The 20763-nt window shown below is 36.2% G+C and overlaps 1 protein-coding gene and 1 long non-coding RNA gene across 2 annotated transcripts; one reads left to right on the top strand and one right to left on the bottom strand.

Moving 5' to 3' along the window:
- Window positions 1-3995: 3995 nt before the first annotated feature.
- Window positions 3996-7016, bottom strand: LOC128984271 (uncharacterized protein K02A2.6-like). Its single transcript, XM_054403575.1, has one exon. It carries the CDS (start codon window positions 7014-7016, stop codon window positions 3996-3998), a length of 3021 nt encoding a protein of 1006 aa, XP_054259550.1.
- Window positions 7017-18414: 11398 nt separating this feature from the next.
- On the top strand, window positions 18415-20361 carry LOC128985531 (uncharacterized). Its single transcript, XR_008490039.1, has 3 exons — window positions 18415-18660; window positions 19390-19472; window positions 20284-20361. It is a non-coding gene; the product is annotated as an uncharacterized LOC128985531 (long non-coding RNA).
- Window positions 20362-20763: the final 402 nt, after the last annotated feature.

The following is a 20763-nucleotide window of genomic DNA, read 5'->3' as shown; positions in this document are numbered from 1 at the left end:
AGGTGGCTCCGCTGCTCTTCTTTTCTCCCGTAGCCTGCCCTCAGACGCAGTCAACAACCAAACAACCAAACTTATACCAACGTCGTCTGCGATCTTGGAATTTGAGGTTAGTTACGATGTCAGTTTAGAGTCGCGACTAGGGCACAACAACAGCTTACATTCAGCTGTTTAAGTTTCGTGGTTTAGCCGTTATTTTACCCCCTACACATTTGACCCGTTACAAATTGTCGTTGAATAATCTCTCTTCTTCCATTTGTAATCAGGAACATCTTTTTCCTTTTAAGAACAGTCCTCTTTTTGGCCTTTTGTTCCTGCCTTCATTACTTTAAGTTTGACTTTATTACTCACATCAACTTTCTTTACACATCTAACTTTTTTTGTAGATTTGTTTTTAGTTTTATCAGTGGCAATAGACCTATCTTCACTAGTTACACTGGTCTCAACAGTTAAATTTTAACAACATTTTGGAGTTTCAGCTAAAATAGGTTCAACAGGGCCTTTATCATGAACAATCTCATTTTCTAGACTTAGGCCTGCCTTAACAATTTCTGTGTTGAATATTTCATCAAAGTTGTTAATAGTTTCGGTTTCATCACTGATTATTGCTACAGTTTCTACAAGCTCATTAGGCTCTAATAGTATGCATGGGCTGATTGTACTTGGCTCGACAAACGATTTCTCATTACTAATACTAGGACTTAAAAGGAGTAGTAGAGACATCAATAAATCCTAAATCTACTTTACTATTTACATTAGGGACAACATTTCTGAGCGAAATATCTGGTTCTTTTGAATCTAAACAATACTTTTCTCCTAACCCCACTTCGTCACCACTTTTATCATCACCACTCAAATCCGAATTTTTAAAGTTTTCAGGTAGATCTTCCAATAACAACTCGTCTATTTCTTGTAACTTTAGTTTTCTATCCATACTGACGGAACCATAAACATAAAATCACCAAAAACGCACCACAAAACAAGTGTGAACTGTTACTTGGACAAAACAGCAGTAAACAGTAAACCCTCTCATATCCGGACTAATGTGGCGCCGGCCGATCCGGATAACAATAAATCCGGATATGAGAGACACATTTTTTAGATGAGAAAACAGACTGATACTGTACAACAACTACGGTACTCAATTTTAGTAAGCCTTAAATGCGGAAACGTTTGTTTATTAAATAAAACAACGGTATTTTGGTTTTAATAACACTTTAATACAACATCAAAACTCAAAACATATTACGTAATACAGTACAGTACAGTGAAAGAAATGAAATGAAACTAAGAAAAACACTTTAATACAACATCAAAACTAAAAAAAATATTACGTAATACAGTACATTACAGTGAACGAAATGAAATGAAACTAAGAAAAAGACCAGTACTGTAACGAACAAAAATGCAGGGCTACAGAGTAAAATAAAAAAAACCTTTCACCTTTCACCTTTAAATTCTGAACAAAATGGTACAAATTCCATTTCTGTAAAAATAACGGAAAAATCGGATTTTCCCAAAAATGGCCCGAACGATTTTGATAAAGATAGAAGAAGTATGTTAGAGTCCTTTAAATTCTGAACAAAATTGTACAAATTCCATTTCCGTATATTTACTATATATTTAATTATATAATTACCGTATATTTAATTATAAAACAATTTATATTTGTTGCCAATAAACCACGAATACTAGAAAAATCCCGGAAAAATCGGATTTTCCCAAAAATGGCCCGAACGATTTTGATAAAGATAGAAGAAGTATGTTAGAGTCCTTTAAATTCTGAACAAAATTGTACGAATTCCATTTCCGTATATTTACTATATATTTAATTATATAATTACCGTATATTTAATTATATAACAATTTATATTTGTTGCCAATAAACCACGAATACTAGAAAAATCCCGGTATGTATCATAAACATAAACAAATGACGTTGTTGGCCCGAATCCTATACTAATAGCATTGAAAATATGTTTTGGCAGTTCTATTTAAGCAATGTTAAATTATGTTTATTTTCGAGCCAAAACCGTCATTTGTTTTTATGATCCTATTATGTACTTTGCCTAATTTAATACAATTAAATTGTGCACATAATGTTGACTGTGCAGTGTATATTTATTACTGAATGACTTCACATAAACATAAATAAAAACAACAACAAATAATTAACTGATCAGCTGGATTAAATAGGGACAGTCTTTGGAAATATGTATCAACTCTCCCACAGTGTACAGGCTAGAGACTACTCAAGTCCTAAACGGAAATGGAGCTTTGGAACTATCATTGGAAGAGAAGGTACCCTCTTATACCAAGTCAAAATGGAAGACGGAACTGTGTGGAGGAGGCATATCGATCAGCTTCTAAAATGTGAAATTTAGGCGGGGAGAGTTGATACATATTTCCAAAGACTGTCCCTATTTAATCCAGCTGATCAGTTAATTATTTGTTGTTAATAGTACCAAGGACTTTGGGACTTTTTGTGACATCAGTGAATCAGCTGTAAGTTCTACTGGAATGTGCGGAAGCACCTTCGCAAAAGCGGCATCAGCAATAATACTGGAATTACGCGGGAGGAAGATCTTGTTGACGTGGCACGTTAGGGATCATTAGAAGAGCGTTTAAGCTATCGATATAATCATGTGAATTTGGTGCATTATAGACCCTAGTGCATGTTCGGATGATACAGTCATACTGACGAGCAAGTTTCTTGACGTTCTGATACCTTCGACCACAGAGGGAATAGTAAGCTCGGAAAAAGTTCCTCTTTCTAGGGTGGAACACAATGGTATGCTCTGGATGTATGTCTTCAATACGATTGGTTAGAATTAGAATGCCTTTTTTAGATATCTTATCCAGTATGTAAGGTTTCCTGAGCTGTGTGGGTAGTTCGTCACTCTAGATTATTGCACGTTGTTCAGCCTTCGCCAATTGGCGGAATCTAGACTCCTCGTGACTTGGAGGGTAATAAACAACGGCTCCTGGTTGGTAGTCATTTTGATTGGGAGGATCAGGGGCAGCCATTATGCGGCGCACGTCATTGATGGAGTAACGGTTTTGTTTCCCTACCTCGAAGGGATTTACGATCTGCCAGGCAGAGGTTCAAGCCAGTCGTTGGCTTCGAGGTCATCGGGGTCACGATTTCTAATGTATTCTTGAGGGAAGTGGTAAACAGTATTTTCCCACCTCCGCTGGGGTCTTTCTGGTGTGCCCTCACCACCATAGGGTTGCTGACCAGCGAGGAAACCATCCCACATCTTTTCCTGTACAGAGTCAGTACTGAAGGAAATCTCGCACTCATCAGGATTGAACAGCTTAATGCTGTAACTAAGACCGTTACTCAGTTTCAGTTCGTTACGCATCTCGTAAACGGTGCGATCCGTGCGGAAGATGGGTGGATACATTGGATCATTCACAGGGTCATCCTCATGCTCAGCTAGATGTATCTGAGGTTGCTGGTGTGGAGGGGGGGGGGGATTGTCACCTGGCTGACTATCCCTGTCCGTATGGGAATCGGAATGAGCATCGTCTTCCACGGCACTGTTTGCTCTGATTACTGACATTGCGTTTTCTAGGGTTTGTTCGAAATTTCTACGCAAGTCTTCGGGTAGGCCGGAATTCTCTTGGGGCATCAGCGTTGAGGTGTTGTACATTAACTGAGCTTAATAAATTGTTATACGTTGGCCTACGGAAATTATACGGTAGAGTTAAGATGTGCACGTACCTGAAGTATAACGTAGACTGCGTTGTCGTCCTCATCGTCTTGTCTCCAGGGTTTGAACTTTGTACTGTGGACCTTTGATTTCTATGCTATTGTTCTTAACCATTGTAGTTGTCTACTTTACAACATCTCCCTCCGACTTATAAAAGAAAACTTATTCTTCTCAAAAAAATTAAAACTTGTTAGGTTACTTCACCTTATAAAAACATTTCCCTTCCAATATAAAACAAAAACACAAAACACATCTTCCTGGAAGGGAACTCTTTTTTTCTTCTTATAGATTCATTTTATCAGGCGCTCTTCGAGTCCTTTGGGACCGCCTGATAGCTTCTGTGTCTTCCCCTTGTTGAGGTTTTCCATCATTGAAATTTTGATTTAGTGATTTTCTTGGACTACCTAAATTTGCTTGAGGTTTAGGTGGCGATATAGTTGTTGAAGGTCTAAGTGGTGATTTGATTGATTGTCGATGTTTAGGTGAATGTTTTTGAGGAGATCTAGGCTCTGTAGGTTCTGTTGTTTGTCTGATTTCTGGTTCTTTTATTTCAGGCAAAAGCCACTCTTCATGTTCCTCTTCTTTTGTTAGATTCTTCCTTGGGTGATCAGCGTGAACAAATCTTGTGCGGTTTCCTTCCTTAATCAAATAGGTTACAGGGCTTATACATTTGATTACTTTTGCGGGTAACCAGTTCACTTTTTCCTTCCTCACCGAGCGAACAAAGACGTTTTCACCTACTTCAAACATTCGTGTTGAGCCTCTACGGTTATCAGCACTGTTCTTGATTACTTCTTGTTTCCGATTCATATCTGCTGACAAGTTAGGCTTCAGAAGACTCAATGGTGTTCTTGGTTTCATTTTTAAAAACATTTCTGAAGGTGTGCATCCAGTAATAGAATGAGGAGTGTTTCTGTAGGTAAAGAGAAAATTGTCTATTTTGTGTTGGATGGATCGATTAGGTTGATTTTTCTGATCGTGTAGAAGTTGTTTTAAAAAGGTTTCCTTGACGGTTTGTACCATCCCTTCAGCTAACCCATTCGAAGCAGGGTGGTATGGAGGGGTGAGAACATGGTGAATTCCATTTGTTGTCAAGAATTCCTTAAACTCACTTGAAGTGAACTGCGGGCCTCCATCAGTTACAATTGTTTGAGGTAACCCATAGGCTGCAAAACATGTTCTCAAACGTTCTATAGTCTTCAAGGATGTAGTGTTGGACGACATATAAAACAGTTCAACCCATTTAGTACGACTATCTACTAAAATAAGAAAATCCTTGCCTTCAAAGTTTGCAAAATCAAGATGTAGTCGTTGCCAATTTTGACTAGGCCATGTCCACGGTTGAAGAGGTACAACTGGTACTGATTTCCTGGTTGATTGACAAATATTGCATTCTGCAACATATCTTTGAATATCCTTATCCATACCCTGCGACCAAACGTAGCTACAAGCTAACGATTTCATCCGTGATTCACCGGGATGCTCTGAATGTAGTAGATTAAGAATTTCCTTTCTGTGAGTCGGGGGTATGACCACTCGAGTTCCCCACAATAAGCAATTTAATTCTACTGATAATTGATGTGTTTTGTCAGTAAACGGTTGCAACTCCTCACTAACATGATTAGGCCACCCATGTAAGGTGTAATCCATCGCTTTTGACAAGATTGGGTCAAATTTTGATGCTAGGCCTATCTCCTTATGTGTTATAGGCAAACTGTAAGATGTAGAAAAGAAATTGATTTCTTCAGGTTCCTTCTGGTCGTAATTGCATGGCAGTCGGGACAAGGCATCTGCATTTGATATCTCCGAGCCTTTCCGATAGATAAGTTCGTATTGGTACGCTGCCAAGATAAGTGCCCAACGCTGTACTCTCGCAGCTGATAGAGTTGGTATGGATTTGTTAGGTCCTAATATAAAAATTAGAGCTTTGTGGTCAGTCACGAGCCTGAACTTACGACCATACAAGAAAACATGGAACCGTTTCACAGCAAAAACTATTGCTAAAGCTTCTCGCTCGATTTGAGCATATTTGCGTTCACTTTGGGACAACGTCCGAGACGCAAAGGCTATGGGCCTTTCCGAGCCATCTGGCAAAACATGAGCCATCACCGCACCTACACCATATTGTGAGCTATCACAAGTTACTAAAATATCCAACTTTGGATCAAATGGCATCAATACATTGTTTTGTAGAAGCAACCTTCGGCTTTTCTCAAACGCTTCCTCACATTTGTCATTCCACTTCCATTGAACTCCGTTATTTAACAACTGGTGAAGGGGGTACAGCAAGGTAGACAGGTTTGGCAAAAATTTGCCGTAATAATTCAATAATCCTAAGTACGAACGCAACTGCGTGACATCATTAGGCCTTGGAGCCTCTACAATCGCTCTACTCAATTCTGGACTCGGATGGATCCCTGTACCATCCAGAAGATGCCCCAGGAATACAATACTCTTTTGGAAGAACTTACTTTTGGTCTCGTTTATTTTCACACCATATTCACTCAACCTAGTTAGAACCTTATGAACTAAAACTACCATTTCTTCTGGTGAGTGACTTATTAATAGAATATCATCAAGATAGCAATAGGCATTTTGAATCCCTGACATGATTTTGTCCATTACAGACTGGAATATAGATCCCGCACTAGAAATCCCGTATGGCAGCCGCTTGTAGCGAAACAACCCTCTGAGAGTATTTATAGTCAAAAGGGCTTGTGAGGATTCTTTTATTTTAACCTGGTTGTAGGCAGAAGCCAAATCAAGCTTACAAAAATATTTAGCGTCACCGATTTGAGCAAATATTTCATCTGGGTTCGGTAAGGGGTAATGATCTGTTCTGATACACTGATTTAGCGTTATCTTAAAATTTCCACAAATTCTGACAGATTTGTCTGCTTTCGGAACAACTACAATGGGAGTAGCCCAATCCGTTTTTGTCACCGGATATATTACATCATTTCGTACCAAATTATCTAATTCCTTGTCTACTGCAGGACGTAACGAGAAAGGTACATTATGTGGTTTGCAAAACACAGGAGTAGTATTTTCTTTGAGCACCAACTCCACCTCTACATTTTTAATTTCTCCAAAAGCAGCGTCAAAAACACCTGCGTATTGCTTCTTTAATTCCTCTACGCTAGGCTTAACAAAATTCAGAACAGTCTTACCGTTCAGTTCGTTGACGACAGAGTCATCTTTGCATTCCTTCATTACTTTACTCCAATCCAGCTTCATTGCTTCTAGCCAATTTCTTCCCATTAAAATTGGTTGGTCGGTCGAAGTACTTTCAATCACTACCATCGGAAGGACCATTTTTTTCCCATTGGAAATATTTACATCTGCCTGAAACTCGCCAAGGACATTAATTTTCTCACCTGTGTATGTCTTCAAACATATTTTGCTTTTTGAGAGCAGTGGGACAGAATCCTTAAATTTCTCAAAATAAACAGAGTCCGGTAACACGCTAACAACAGCGCCTGTGTCGATCACCATCTGTAAAGGTACATTATTTACACACATTTCAGCAACAAATTTATTAGGCCTACTTTTATCATTTGAGTATGCAATTGTATACAATTCTAATTGATATTCATCTTCTTGATTGATGTTTGCCTGTTGAACATGTGAGCAACTCTCCTGGTCGCCCTCTTCATCGCAGAAATTCACCCTGGAGCTAGGCCTATTTTTACCATGGCCTACATTTAGCCTATTTTTGTTCTGGAAACAAACAACAGCAAGATGTCCTTTACGTTTACATAAATTACATGTATAACCTCTATACGGACAATTCCTTAGATCATGTTCTTTTCCGCACCTGTAGCATACCCTTGAACTAACATTTTTGTCAGAAAAACCTTTCTTAAAACTAGGTTTAGAATTCTGTACAAATTTCTTAGGTTTAAAATTACTCTTCACAAAACTAATCTCACCAGACTGCTTCGTACCATCAATGTGAAAGAACCTAGTATTCTGCTCCGCATTCTCGACCAACAAGGCCGCTTCAATCGCCTTATCAAAAGTAAGCGATTCACCCTCTGCTAAAAGTTTGCTCTGAATGTGCGTAGACCTCAGCCCACATAAAAACCTATCTCGGAGAGCTTGCTCCAAAAATGTCTCGAATTTACAAGTTGCAGCTAGCTTCTTTAGTTGGACAGCATACTCAGAAATGCCCTCATTTTCCCTTTGGTTTCTTTTATTAAACAAAAACCTTTCATAAGTAATGCTTTTCTTAGGAGCATAGTGAGACTTCAAAACTTTAAGCAGATCAGAATAATCTTTATCTTTAGGTGCATCTGGGACCAAAAGGTTTTTTAATGTAGCATACATTTTAGGCCCCATAAGTGATATAAAATAGCCCTTTTTATCAGCATCCTTTACAGCATTTACAGTGAAGAAATTTTCTAATCGTTCAGAAAAATTTTCAAACGACTCAACGTCTGGGTCAAATTCAGACAACTTACCGATAATCGGTTTGCCAGCGGTAGCCATAGCCTGCGATAATATTCACAATTTAGCATTTAAAACTGTACAGTTGAAAATCTTTACTGTAAAACACTTTTTTACTAGCATATTTCAACATTAGAATAACTTTTCACAACTCTCCACATGTGCTTTTCCACTTCCTTTTCAAACATGAAAATCGACAAACTCAGACTTGAAAAGTGCAAACTATGACTCATAGGAATTTTCCCCGCTTCTCCTTCAAAACCCTTGTTCCATTTCAACTCCACTATCCCTTTTAGTTCACTAGTGAAGCGAACAATCGTCTGCAACTGGAACCAACTGGGATACTTATTACTGAAACAATACTAGCTACTCAGTTGTACGTTACCGCTCCTGCAACTGCTCCTAGATAACAGTTCTTCTCTCCAAACTAGAGCGTGTGTTATTGAAATAACTGCTACTTGAAAAGCCGTTATTTACTCGTAACCACTTGAAGCGCAACTACTCCTCTCCGGCACTTTATTTGTAACAGTTCTTGAACCCTGTTCCTTCTTCCACTACTTCGACTTGGACGAACTTCTAATGAAATGAAACTTCCAAAATGGCGGAACCAAACTTGAGACAATTTAAATATATTGAAAAATCGCACTAAAAATATTAACAGGAAAAACTTCTTTACATTTTAACATTTACACACGAACTGAACAATTTAAAACCTCGTCGCCAGATTTGTTGTACATTAACTGAGCTTAATAAATTGTTATACGTTGGCCTACGGAAATTATACGGTAGAGTTAAGATGTGCACGTACCTGAAGTATAACGTAGACTGCGTTGTCGTCCTCATCGTCTTGTCTCCAGGGTTTGAACTTTGTACTGTGGACCTTTGATTTCTATGCTATTGTTCTTAACCATTGTAGTTGTCTACTTTACAACAGAGGTAGCACTTGTAGTAGCGATTTCAACTTCACCGCCAATGGAGAGGTCGACTCTATCCATAACTACATTAGCTGCATCGGAAGAAGCTTCGACTACGGCTGTTCTGCTACGTGTTAATCTTTTAAAGAAATGTTGTTCTTCCTCAATTTCTATGTACTTTGACTAATTTAATACAATTAAATTGTGCACATAATGTTGACTGTGTAGTGTATATTTATTACTGAATTACTTCACATAAACATATATAAAAACAACAACAAATAATTAACTGATCAGCTGGATTAAATAGGGACAGTCTTTGGAAATATGTATCAGATCCATACCGGTATTTTTCTAGTAATCGTGCAATAAACTATTAAAAACTAAATCTTCTAACCCCACAAGTCAAATTAAGTTATAAGTGCTTTCCAGGAAAAAAAGGAAATTTTGTGTCCACGGCAAAGCTGGTTATTTGTTTTCAGTTAGTTAACTGTATCCAAGAGTAATGTGTCTAAAATAAACTAGCATACCTGGTCTAGTGGGGGATCACGGGGGGGAGTTGCTTCAATGCTCGAGGTTCTGGGTTCAAAGCCCGCAAATCACTAATAGATTTTATCTATGTGATAATGCTGCAACCCACTAGAACTAGCCTGTGAAGTAATCTGTAAAAGAGTTCCAGCGTAGAACTAGCGTCCTAAGAAATATGCATGATAAGATTATATCTAATAAAATTAGGTATATTTCGTTATTTTGGTACTACACCTGTTATTGCATTTTTTGGGTCGGACCTGTAGTGTGGGCCGGGGCCTGAACAAATAATAAAAACATGTATCACTGAACCACCGTCTTCACTAGACTTGTCTAATTAAAACTGCTGCCGTGCTATGTTCTGTTGTTTTGTGTTTAAATGCCCCCTGTCGTTTTGTCTTTTGTGTTAAATTTGATGATTTTGACGCGAAGCTCCAACAATGTTTCATTGCAAAAAAACATCTCAGATTTGAATAATAATTTAAGTAAGACACAATTTTGGAGAACTAAAGGAAGGAAGCCTAAAAAAATTAAACATAGGCTAAATTTAAAGTAAAACTTTCTTTATTTTAAAAATTACTCCAGCGAAGTAAGATAGTGATTTACTTTTACATGACCACTTTTACAGCCTGATTGGGTAATCTATTTCTTGTGCGCTTCTTTTGATCAGTTATAATCTATTTAGGCTACATGACTTAATGATCCACTGTTATTCGCAATTATTTATCGATGGTTTCAAGTCTTTCACCAAAGATTTACTCTATATATGTTTTTGCTCCTTCTTCTTCCATCCCAAAACTAGTTCTTGTAAAATTAGCTTTATATAGCACAAATGCTGAAATTAAATCTAAAAAAAGAAACAAAATTTCGTCGACAATAGCGATCAGTGTCATCGGACTTAAACTAGACACGAAAAACAAGCTTCAAAATTTACATGGATGGGAATTCTACTTCTTGGTTAGTCCATTATTTTATTTACTTGTCTTAAGAATCAAGAATGTCGATTCATCATAAGCACTATGTACAACCTTCAACCATAGACCAACTAACAAAAACTTATGTTTCATCTATGAAATAGGTAATAGGAAATGCAATGATCAATAAATGAAAGACATTACAATCTAGTTGTAGTAATAAAATAATAATATAAACGTACACAATGCTGTCCATACTTCCTGTAGAGATCGCTCATCTTTTGGCTTTGATAAACAAAGCGGAGGTTTTTTCTTTTTGACCATTCATTCTGTTGCGATTCACCATGAAATGAAGGGTCATCTTTAGTGTAGGGCCTGAAGTGAACATTGTGTTTTGTTTTGTCATTTACTTTTTTCGCGTTTTCCTGGTCGATCTTTCAAATTCATTTTCGTTCTGGTAATGATTTCCCTCACGGAGATCTTGTCAGGGTAAAATCGTCTCCTAGTTTTATCAAATTCCTTAAGCTCGTTTTCTACATAGCTCTGAACTAACTTCAATACAACTAGCGGGTTTCTTTCCCCTCTCTGAACTAGATTAGACATTGTCTCTCTAACTTTTGCATCAATAGGTTCCACAACAGATGATGCAGTACCTGACAAATGATTTTTTGGTCTTCTTCTGATGGTTGATTGAAATAAAATCCTTCTTCACCAGTGTTATTGTCTTAAGCAATTAGTTCCCGTATCTTTGTAGATATGAGATCTTTCCTGTGGTTTGAAGGATGTTCCGATAACTGAAAAATACCATGAAAATAGCATAAGAAATAATGAGCTATATATAATTAATTATTAGGTTTAATCGTCAATAATTAAATCTATAATTGATTTATTGAATTTGACAAATTTACTATGATAAATTTTTCCATAACTTTCTGGTTAAAGACAGAGTTCGCTTTTATGTGACAGAAGAGTTTTGGCTAACTGCTTGACCCTTGGAGGTCATATAATAAGGAAACAATAGATTCCCGAGCGCCTCTTAAGCCCTGCGTCACTCTATGGCACTACTTGACACAAGTTTACTTAATCGTCCAGATGCTTCCAGTTTTTTCTTCTGCGAATTTAGCCTATTGAAAATGGTTTTTTCTACCAATTTATTTCTTGTAAACTTGTAATTTAGGTAGACTTATCTGAGTGTAGCCTAATAAAGCTCTGTATCTGTGTTTTGAAAGGTGTTCTTTACTCATCACATCTTGCAAAAGTAGACCTACAGCTTAAAACTATATTGTAAATATAAAAAAAAACATTTGCATACCTTGAATTCTGTAAATCGCACAATTCTGCTGACAGTTATAGAAGCAGGACAGTCAAGTTTCTTTGTCATCTGTGTTTTGTTGTATCTCTTTGTGAAATTATGATCATTATCCCTGAAAAAATCCATTGGGTTAAATCGGCTTTCGTCACACTGAATCAGTAGGTATTTAATATTGAAATACTGTGTATGGGGGCTTAATAGACGATCATAAGTAGTCTACCAAACCTTTAGTTTATCAAATTTATTGTTAAAACATAACCAAACAATGTGCATTAGGCCTAGACCTAATAAGTTACTAAATTTCCAGGGAAATTGTAAAATATACTCCCCTGGCTGGATTAGTATGCTTGTATTAAAATACTTATCAACTGCGTGCTATTATTTTTTATTATTTATTCTATTGGTATTTCCGGGTATTTATTTATTGCAGACCTTGCAACTTTATCTATAACTCCTGTAACAATGACAATGTATTGACTTTTTGCTTATATTATCAAGAAAATAAAGTATAAAAATGGGTCCTACCAATGTTAAAATATGTCACCATTGCATAAAATTGTCGTTAAGCGTTTATTTAAACGAGGAAAATCGTCGACGATTTGTTTAAGTTCAATGTTGCCAATTTATTAAGCGGTGAAGCTCATTTTACTAGTTTGATAACACGCATTATAAAATATTAAACTATATTTACCTTTTCCTTTGTATATGTGAGGTCCATGAAACGTTTTAAACTCGTCGTTCAGTTTTGGGCTTGCGACAGCCAAGTTGATGATGGATTTGTTAGTCCTCCATATGAAAAATGCGACAGCCATAAAATGCTATTTATTGCTGGTTTTCAAATTTTTCTGGTTGAGTTTATCTTTCATGTTAGGATGTTTATCTTTATATGTTCTTGCCACCCATCCAGATAAATATGTCAATGCATCGTCGGTGAATACTTCAGCAAGTTCATCATCATCATAAGAAAAACTTATTTCAGCACCTTGCTCCTAATTTTCAAGGTTTTTTTAATGGGATTATCTTGATTGTTTGTATTCATTTCGATTCCAGTTACTCTTAAGACTTTGCTGACGATTGTTTCAGTGCTGTCATCTTCAATGTTTGTGTTTGTGCGAGCTTGAAGTACCTCCTGGGTTTTCCCCAAGATAATCATTCGAAGCCTATGATTTGCCTTAAGGGGGGAAAGATGGTCATTTAAACCACCTCGTGTTCTTATTTTTGTGAAAAAAGGGTTTCCAGACAATCCTGGTTAAGTCTGTGAGTCAGCAAGTATTTAGTTTCATACTTTTCTTGGAAATCTGTGAGAAGTGCTCGCAGAGACATCGTGGATATTACACAGCCCTTTTGGAACAGCTGTATCGTTTTATTCCACAGCATCATATAGTTTTCATTAACTGATCCATTATTGTCAAAATGACCAAAAAAAGGTTAGGTTGGGTTAGGTTAGGTTAGGTTAAGCTAGTTAGATTAGGTTGTCTAACCTAACCTAACTTAACCTAACCCAACCTAACCTAACCTAACCAAACTTAACCTAACCTAACCTAACCTAACCTAACTTAACCTAACCTAACCTAACCTAACCCAACCTAACCTAATATAATCAAGGGTATAAAGAATATATATTCACTTACATTAAATGGCAGCGGCAAAAAATCTGTGGGTGCGGTAGGCTGGAGAATACCTTTTCTTGAAAATATACTCTGCCAAGTATCCGCGAAAATGCTTGGACGATCGTCCGTATTTTGGTACTATTCCACGGATGTCACGCCAAGAACGCTCAATATTGTTAGAATGCGCACCAGTAGCCGGGTCAACAAAGTTTTTGCTATGGTTGACGGTTAAGTACGTAAATCGGCTAGACTGTTGGCGCGCGTATAATACGCGCGCCAACAGTCTGTTATTATAAGAACCTGGTCGGACGTTGGCCAACACTAGTCTTACGGTCTGGTACCGGAATAAAGAATCCCTCGTTCGTACCTCGCGTTACTCCACCGAGCACCCACTGTCCTTTCACTATCCTGCCTCGGTTATATTTACGCTTGCCAAACTTGGCCTCGTCGATCTCGACTACACAACCCGGACCGCCGATCTTTGATCTGTTTTTTTTTTATTGTGACGGATCAATACTTTTCTGTAAAAACTAAACCAATCTACTACTGTATTTGGTCCTAAATTTAAACTGCTCTCCAAAAAGCTTTGACGAGGTGGATTGTGATTTAAAAGGTAAATTATCATCCGCCACAACTTTACCAAATCGATCTTTGATGAGTGTAGGAGTTTTGCCAACGGGTATCAGGTAGAAAGGGTCCCCATCCGCGAATTCCTCATACTGCGGAGTTTTGCCAACGGTTGGGGGTTGGCGCGAGAGGGGGATGGAAGAGAGAGAGATTACACGTGACCGTGAGGGTGGCTTCCGCTAGGGGTGGACAAACCAGGCAGGATGCTGACTGTGTTCAAAGGAATGCAGTTATGCACCTCTGACTGAGAAAGGAAATGTATTGAATTTTTGAGCCAGGAAGCACTCTTGACACACTGTTTCTTGTGGAAAGGACGTGTGATTGTTAAGTGTATCCGCCTTTTCCGTAAAATGAAAACGTACATATTCCGTAATAACATCTTCCAGGATACGCTATTTAAAATATGTATATGTTTTAATATTTACATACATTTAACTGGGGATTCAAATGGTTAGATTCAGAAAACTAATATAATAGTTGGTACAACCATAGTAGCTGCTGTACTAATTTTGGCCTTGGCCGCATTGCGTAAAATGGTACTTTCCTGTTAAAGGGAACATTCATTATTATCGATGATTTCTTTCCGATACATCGATATTCTATTTTTGATCCGATAATGAACGAGATGTCAGCTGACAACTACGATAAGTAAATATTGTTCAGTATCAACAAACAATTTAAAAATCTATATATTAATTTGAAACTGTTTTTCTTTGTGACAGCTAATTTGAGAGAACGGCTGGGCGTAGAAACTCGGTAGGGGTCTCTAAAGAAAGGTCTTGGTCTGTAGATGAGCCATCAAAAGAGAAATGTGGTAAATTCCCTTGGGGCTCTGCCCCAGTGGCCTTTAAATTCCCATCCCATGTTATTCTTATGGAGGAAAAACGGGGTTTTGTCACTGCTAATTTCAGAGAACGGCTGGGCGTAGAAACTTGGTAGGGGTCTCTAAAGAAAGGTCTTAGTCTGTAGATGAGCCATCAAAAGAGAAACAAGGTAAATTCCCTTGGGGCTCTGCCCCAGAGGCCTTTAAAGTCCCCTCTTTAGATTTGTTTACATCACGACCATATGCATACATTTACACTACTTTTGAATGAAACAGCTGTTAATATTTAAATTGTGATTTACTAAATTTGTCAAAATGAAGTATTTGCAATGGGTTTTGATTATTTCTAGAAAACACTAAAAAACAAAGTCAGCTTTTGAAAAAAGATAAGATATTTACAAATAATTTTAATTATATCTAACTGTTGTGTACATCTTTAGTATTTCTATAATCTTTGAGTTGACTCTTATAAAGTCATCGGAAATTATTTTAAAATAACGCCTGTAATGCTTTGCAATTGCTCGAATTCGAGCAACAGGTACACTAGTATTATATTGAAATGAAAATGTTCTAAACTAACCTTACCTAACCAACCAAACTTGCTGTAAAATTTCCAAATTCCGTTTCATATTACTCACATGCCTTTTCTGTTATCAAACGACATTTTAAATGATACAGCAAACCCAGCAAGTTTGGTTAGTTATATTAGGTTAGTTTAAAACAGTTTTACTTATTTATGTTTTGCCTAAACAAGATCAGATGACAATTTGTAATTTAAATGTGTTTGAAGATATTAAAACAGAAGGTATGGATCGTAAAGGAAAACAAAATTATCGATATTTCGAAAGAAATCAGATCGATAATAATGAATGTTCCCTTTAAGAGGAAAGTACCCGTAAGATATTTTAAAATAAACATTTAACAGTGGCCACATTAATTAATTATTTTGCATTAGCAGTTACAGTAAATACAGTTAATAGTAAATACGGTTGGTTTACATAACCGTAACAGAATGCAATCATTTAACGTTGAATGCAAACTTCATTAGTGACGTTTTTTATATTTTCTAAGTCACGTGCGAGACAACTGCTAACTTCAGTAGATAGAGGTTTCCAGATTGTGTGTAACTGTTAATTGTTATGTGTGGATATTATACAGGGTGTATAAAAACTCCCTGGAAAAATGTTGTCCACTTGTATTTTATGTTAATAAAAAACATGGGTCTAAAATGGCTAATTTTCTGCATGTCGGTTTGTTTGTTATTTTTATTTAATCCCACTTAACTTTTAAACTATTATTGGAATCAACTTTAAAGTCGATCAATGTATGAATACTAACAGGATCTTACTTTTTGTTGACTACCACATGTATACGTTCAAGCAATTCAAAATGGCAGTCATTGAGAAATTTAAAATCGGAAACAGCATAGTTTTACAAAACATCAACTCTTTACCCTTGTAATATTTGTTTAACTTACACAGTATATGTTCCGTACCTATTTATAATTCTTAATTTTTAATACCAACAAATATTTAATAGTACATTTCTTATAAGCAACATTGTTGTAACCATCTAAGTTCTATATATAAATACATAGGCAAGCATGTTTCTTTAAAACCTTTTTTCTTAGCTCGTGTGCATCGCAGAGAAAATCTACTCATACTGTTAGAAAGATATTTTCCTGTAGATGTGCAGAATGCCTTTAAAGATTCAAAAAGACTAAAAAATAAACACGAAAAATGAATTTGAAATAAAAAAAAAATTAACATGGGCTTTATGGGTTGCCATGCTAACGGCTTTTGCAAAAGTAGTCAGGGCAGCGCTTGGGCCAAAATTTGACCTTGAGAAGATCTAGGTGTACTCTCAGTTGACCACGTGCAGTAGGTGTTTTGTGGATAAAAAGTGTTGGCCTGACCGGGTTTCGAACCCCGGTCTTTTTGTTGGTAGTTGTGTGCGTTAGCTGGTTGAGCTACAGCAATGTTATGGGTATGGAGTTTTATATCGGTAAATGACATCTTACCTTGTATCTTATATATATACAGGGTGTGTTGGAGGTTTGATTTTAATATGGTTCACGGGTTCGAATCTAACCTATGTTAGAGGTTCACGGGTTCGAATCTAACTAATGGTAACTGAGGTTTACTGGTTCAATCCTAACATATGCCAAATATGTTGGAGGTTCACGGGTTCGAATCTAACCAACCACTAATGCTATTATAGTGGGAGAATCCTAACGCACAGCTGTTTATTTCAGCTGATCATGTGACTTAGTTTAGAGGTTTACGGGTTCAATCCTAACCTATCATTTCTGGTTATTTAATCCTAACCCTATGCTAGAGGTTCACAGGTTTGAATCTAACCAACCACTAATGGTAACTGAGGTCTATGGGTTCAATCCTATCCTAGAAGGTCTGGAAAAAAACACATTATATAGTGTATAATGCTTAAACCTTACTGTTGATCATAATGGTAAATGTTGGAGGTTATTTTATATAGTGTATAGTGCTTAAACTTTACCGTTGAGCATGTTATGTTGATTTTATAATTTGTATCTCTGTAACTTACATATACAGGGTGTGTAAATATTGGTTGGAGGTTCACGGGTTCGAATCTAACCAATCACAAAACATGTTATTAGAGGTTCAATGCCGGATGTAATCTAACCACAGCTGTTTATTTCAGCTGATTACTTGGTTTAGAGGTTTATGGGTTCAATCCTAGTAGGTCTGGAAAAAAAAACACTTTATATAGTGTATAACGCTTAAGCGGAGCTTTACCGTTGATCATAATTGGTAATTGTTGAATGTTATATTATATAGTGTATAATAAATGTGAAATAAACAGATGTTAAAAACAAAAAAGATGTTGTTAAACAAAAAAGAAGATTACAACAATTCAATAATTTTCAAACTTATAAACCACCTAGAAGATCAATGTGGCAACAGCGCAGAGACTTGGCAACGTCGCAGTCCAAGAAGAGAAAGCTCTAACATTGTAAACTCACCCCTATTCTCTGACCGAACCTCCCTACAAATACCTCTTCAAGCTAGTTGTTAGTTAAATAGTGATATATGTAGTGCTTCTGGTTGCGTATGCGTTTGCGCGCTAGGTTTTTTGACTTTACCGTAAATCGTCATCCGACCGAAAATGTAAATATTTGTAAATAGTGTTTGTGTTAAATAGTCTAATGTGATAAACTGTGTTTTTGATGATGCTACATATGTAGCGAAATGTACATCGAGCAAGATATCTACACATTTCAAGAATCTGGCAATCACAAGGTAAACTAGTTTGTTAAAAACAGCTGAAAGAGGGTTAAACTTTACTATTGAGTATAAAAAATGGTTTTTGTAAAGGCTGTCAAATAGTAAATGAGTTATTCTGGGTTGTTTTTTTTGTATAGTGAGAGGTTCACAGATTCGATTCCTAGCTGGTTATATGAATTTATATATATATGTAACTACAAGTGAAATAGGTTTATACTAGAGTGCTAGTGTTGATGCAGTAATGAATGTATAAATATATAAGATTTACTATAATGGATTATAACCATGTATTACTTGTACTATATACATCTTTTAAATGTTTTACTCTAAGCTGTTAGAGCTAACAAACTTTTTATCATGTAGCAGTGATTCTTACTATCTCGGTTGATTACGTGACCTCAAACCAACGCTTTGTTAATTAGTACCAACTGATTATATGACATTGGATTGTCCTCTACAGTTGTGTAGTTCATTATGTCTTCTGTGGTACAGCTTCTATTATGGGTAAGTATTAGAAGTAACTATTTATTAAAACTAATACTATTTTGAAATTTGTATTATAATACAAATGTATTAACAATACAGGGTTTTTGAGGTTAAATAAAAACAGTAGATTTTACTCAGAGAAATATATATTTAGCCTATCGGCTATAAATTTTCTGCAAAAGGGACATCTATATACCCTGTGCGCGCAATTAGGGCACAGGGTATGCCCACATGGTTGTAAAGCAACTGTGGGGGCATTCTCTAGGCAAATTTGACACGTTACCAAATTAATTGGGGGATTTGATGGTCGTGGAACTCGTTCTGATATCATAGTGTCTATTTGGCCGGTAGTCTGCCTCAATACACCTTCTAACGTGTTACGGAGGTCCTCCCATAGAGCTGATATAACTGCTGGCTGTAGTCCACAAGCATTTGAATAACCCTCTAATGTATTTCCGGCTAAGCTAGCTACAGCTAGGAGTTCGGTTCGTAGCGTAGCAATCCTACCAGCTGCAGCTGCAGGTAGGGTAAATTCCGGGTTATTCACAGCCTGAAAGATATTATACAAGAATTAATGTTTTTATCTATTTATATAAAATAGTATAAACCATAAATCAGCTGGTTAGTAAAATTTATTACAGTAGTATATAATAAATCTCTCAAGTTTGAGGTAAACAATAGTTAAATTTTGTGTGGAAAGTTTAGTGTAAACATATTAATTTATTTATACTTAATTTCTCTTTAAAGGATACCTACCCTTTGAAGTAACCTCCTGCGAAAGGTTTCAAGGCGAGCGCTCTGCCGGCAGCTGCGACATTCACGTGTTTCAGGTATAGTTGAAGTAGAATTCTGAAAATAGAAACATATATATTAAGCTGATTTTTATTTACTTCAATATATAGTTGATTTATCATCAAGGTAATATTATATTTGGATCACTCATTTACTAGTTAATCTGTATCATATAAAACTGGGGTAGCTTTCTCTTCTAATTTAAATTTATTGTTGAAGGAATAAAAATAACTGAATAAACCTCTGTTATAAAAACATATACTACAGATTTATATAAACATTTGTAGATTTAATAATGTAGTTTTTAACTAATATTCTTTCTATAGATTTGTATAGGTGAAATATTTGTTTAAGTACTATATCAAGTCCCAATAAGTGGAAAATAATATGGTTTTATAAACCAGGTGTAGCCCACTGCTGGAATTTAAAACTTATTAGAACTAAAAATATATGTGTTGAAGTAACTTTGTGATTAGTTAACTAATGCAACTCTATTTAAGTGTAACAGTTTATTAGATTAATAGCTATAAAGATTAATAAGTTTGATAAATGTGGTGTTTTATTTTTAAATCTTTAAAAAAGAGATAAATAATAACAGAAAAAATCTAATAGCTGTAATTGTATCTCAACACTTTTATTTGTTGTATATATAAGAAATTTATCATTAGTAACTAAAGCAAGCTTAGGAAGCTAATATGTTTAGTAGAGTTAAAACCATTGAAGTAATTACTTAACTATATCAGCAAAAATAAAAAGTATGTTGAGTTGAATGATTTGATTTTGAGTTTGTTCTTACAGGCTATCAGTATTACACTTATATGTCTTGTAATGTTAAAATACTTATTACAGGTTGTATATGTTGGGGAGATTGTGATGGACCGGCTAATTCATCAGCTGTTGGCCGCTGTCTAGCAACACCAGCTGGGGTATTCACTGTTGAAGGTGTCTGGGATATAGCTGAAGTTGAAGGTATTGTAGTCCAGTAAATCTGTCAGAAAATATGGGGTTGCTGTGCAAAAGGTCGGGTAGTTCTGATTTTTGGATATGTTGTTAGTATTGGGACCATAGCATAAAATCCAAGTTATCCACCTCGAGATACTGCCGCTCGCCGCGGGGCGCGCCACTTGTTATCGAAATATTTAAAATATGGCAATTCTTATTGTTTTTCACTTAATCTCTCGAACCGTTGATTTTACCGAAACTTTTATATTATTACATTAAAGAAGAATAAATTTGTGACAGTTTAAGCCCAACAGCAAGTATGTAGCGTAAATAATGGTCAAAATACAGACCATCAAAATAAATAAATTTTCCAAAGACGTATAGAAA

This window comes from Macrosteles quadrilineatus, unplaced genomic scaffold (genome assembly GCF_028750875.1).
Source record: "Macrosteles quadrilineatus isolate MER2022 unplaced genomic scaffold, UCM_ALF_1.0 Scaffold_2__2_contigs__length_208266976, whole genome shotgun sequence".
Lineage (NCBI taxonomy): Eukaryota > Metazoa > Arthropoda > Insecta > Hemiptera > Cicadellidae > Macrosteles > Macrosteles quadrilineatus.
The sequence above is the reverse complement of the archived record's forward strand: the minus strand, read 5'-3'. Positions and strand labels throughout refer to the sequence as shown.

What these genes read in the sequence shown, in the direction of transcription:
- LOC128984271 (XM_054403575.1), bottom strand. Translation starts at nt 7,016, where the DNA reads ATGGTAGTGATTGAAAGTACTTCGACCGACCAACCAATTTTAATGGGA.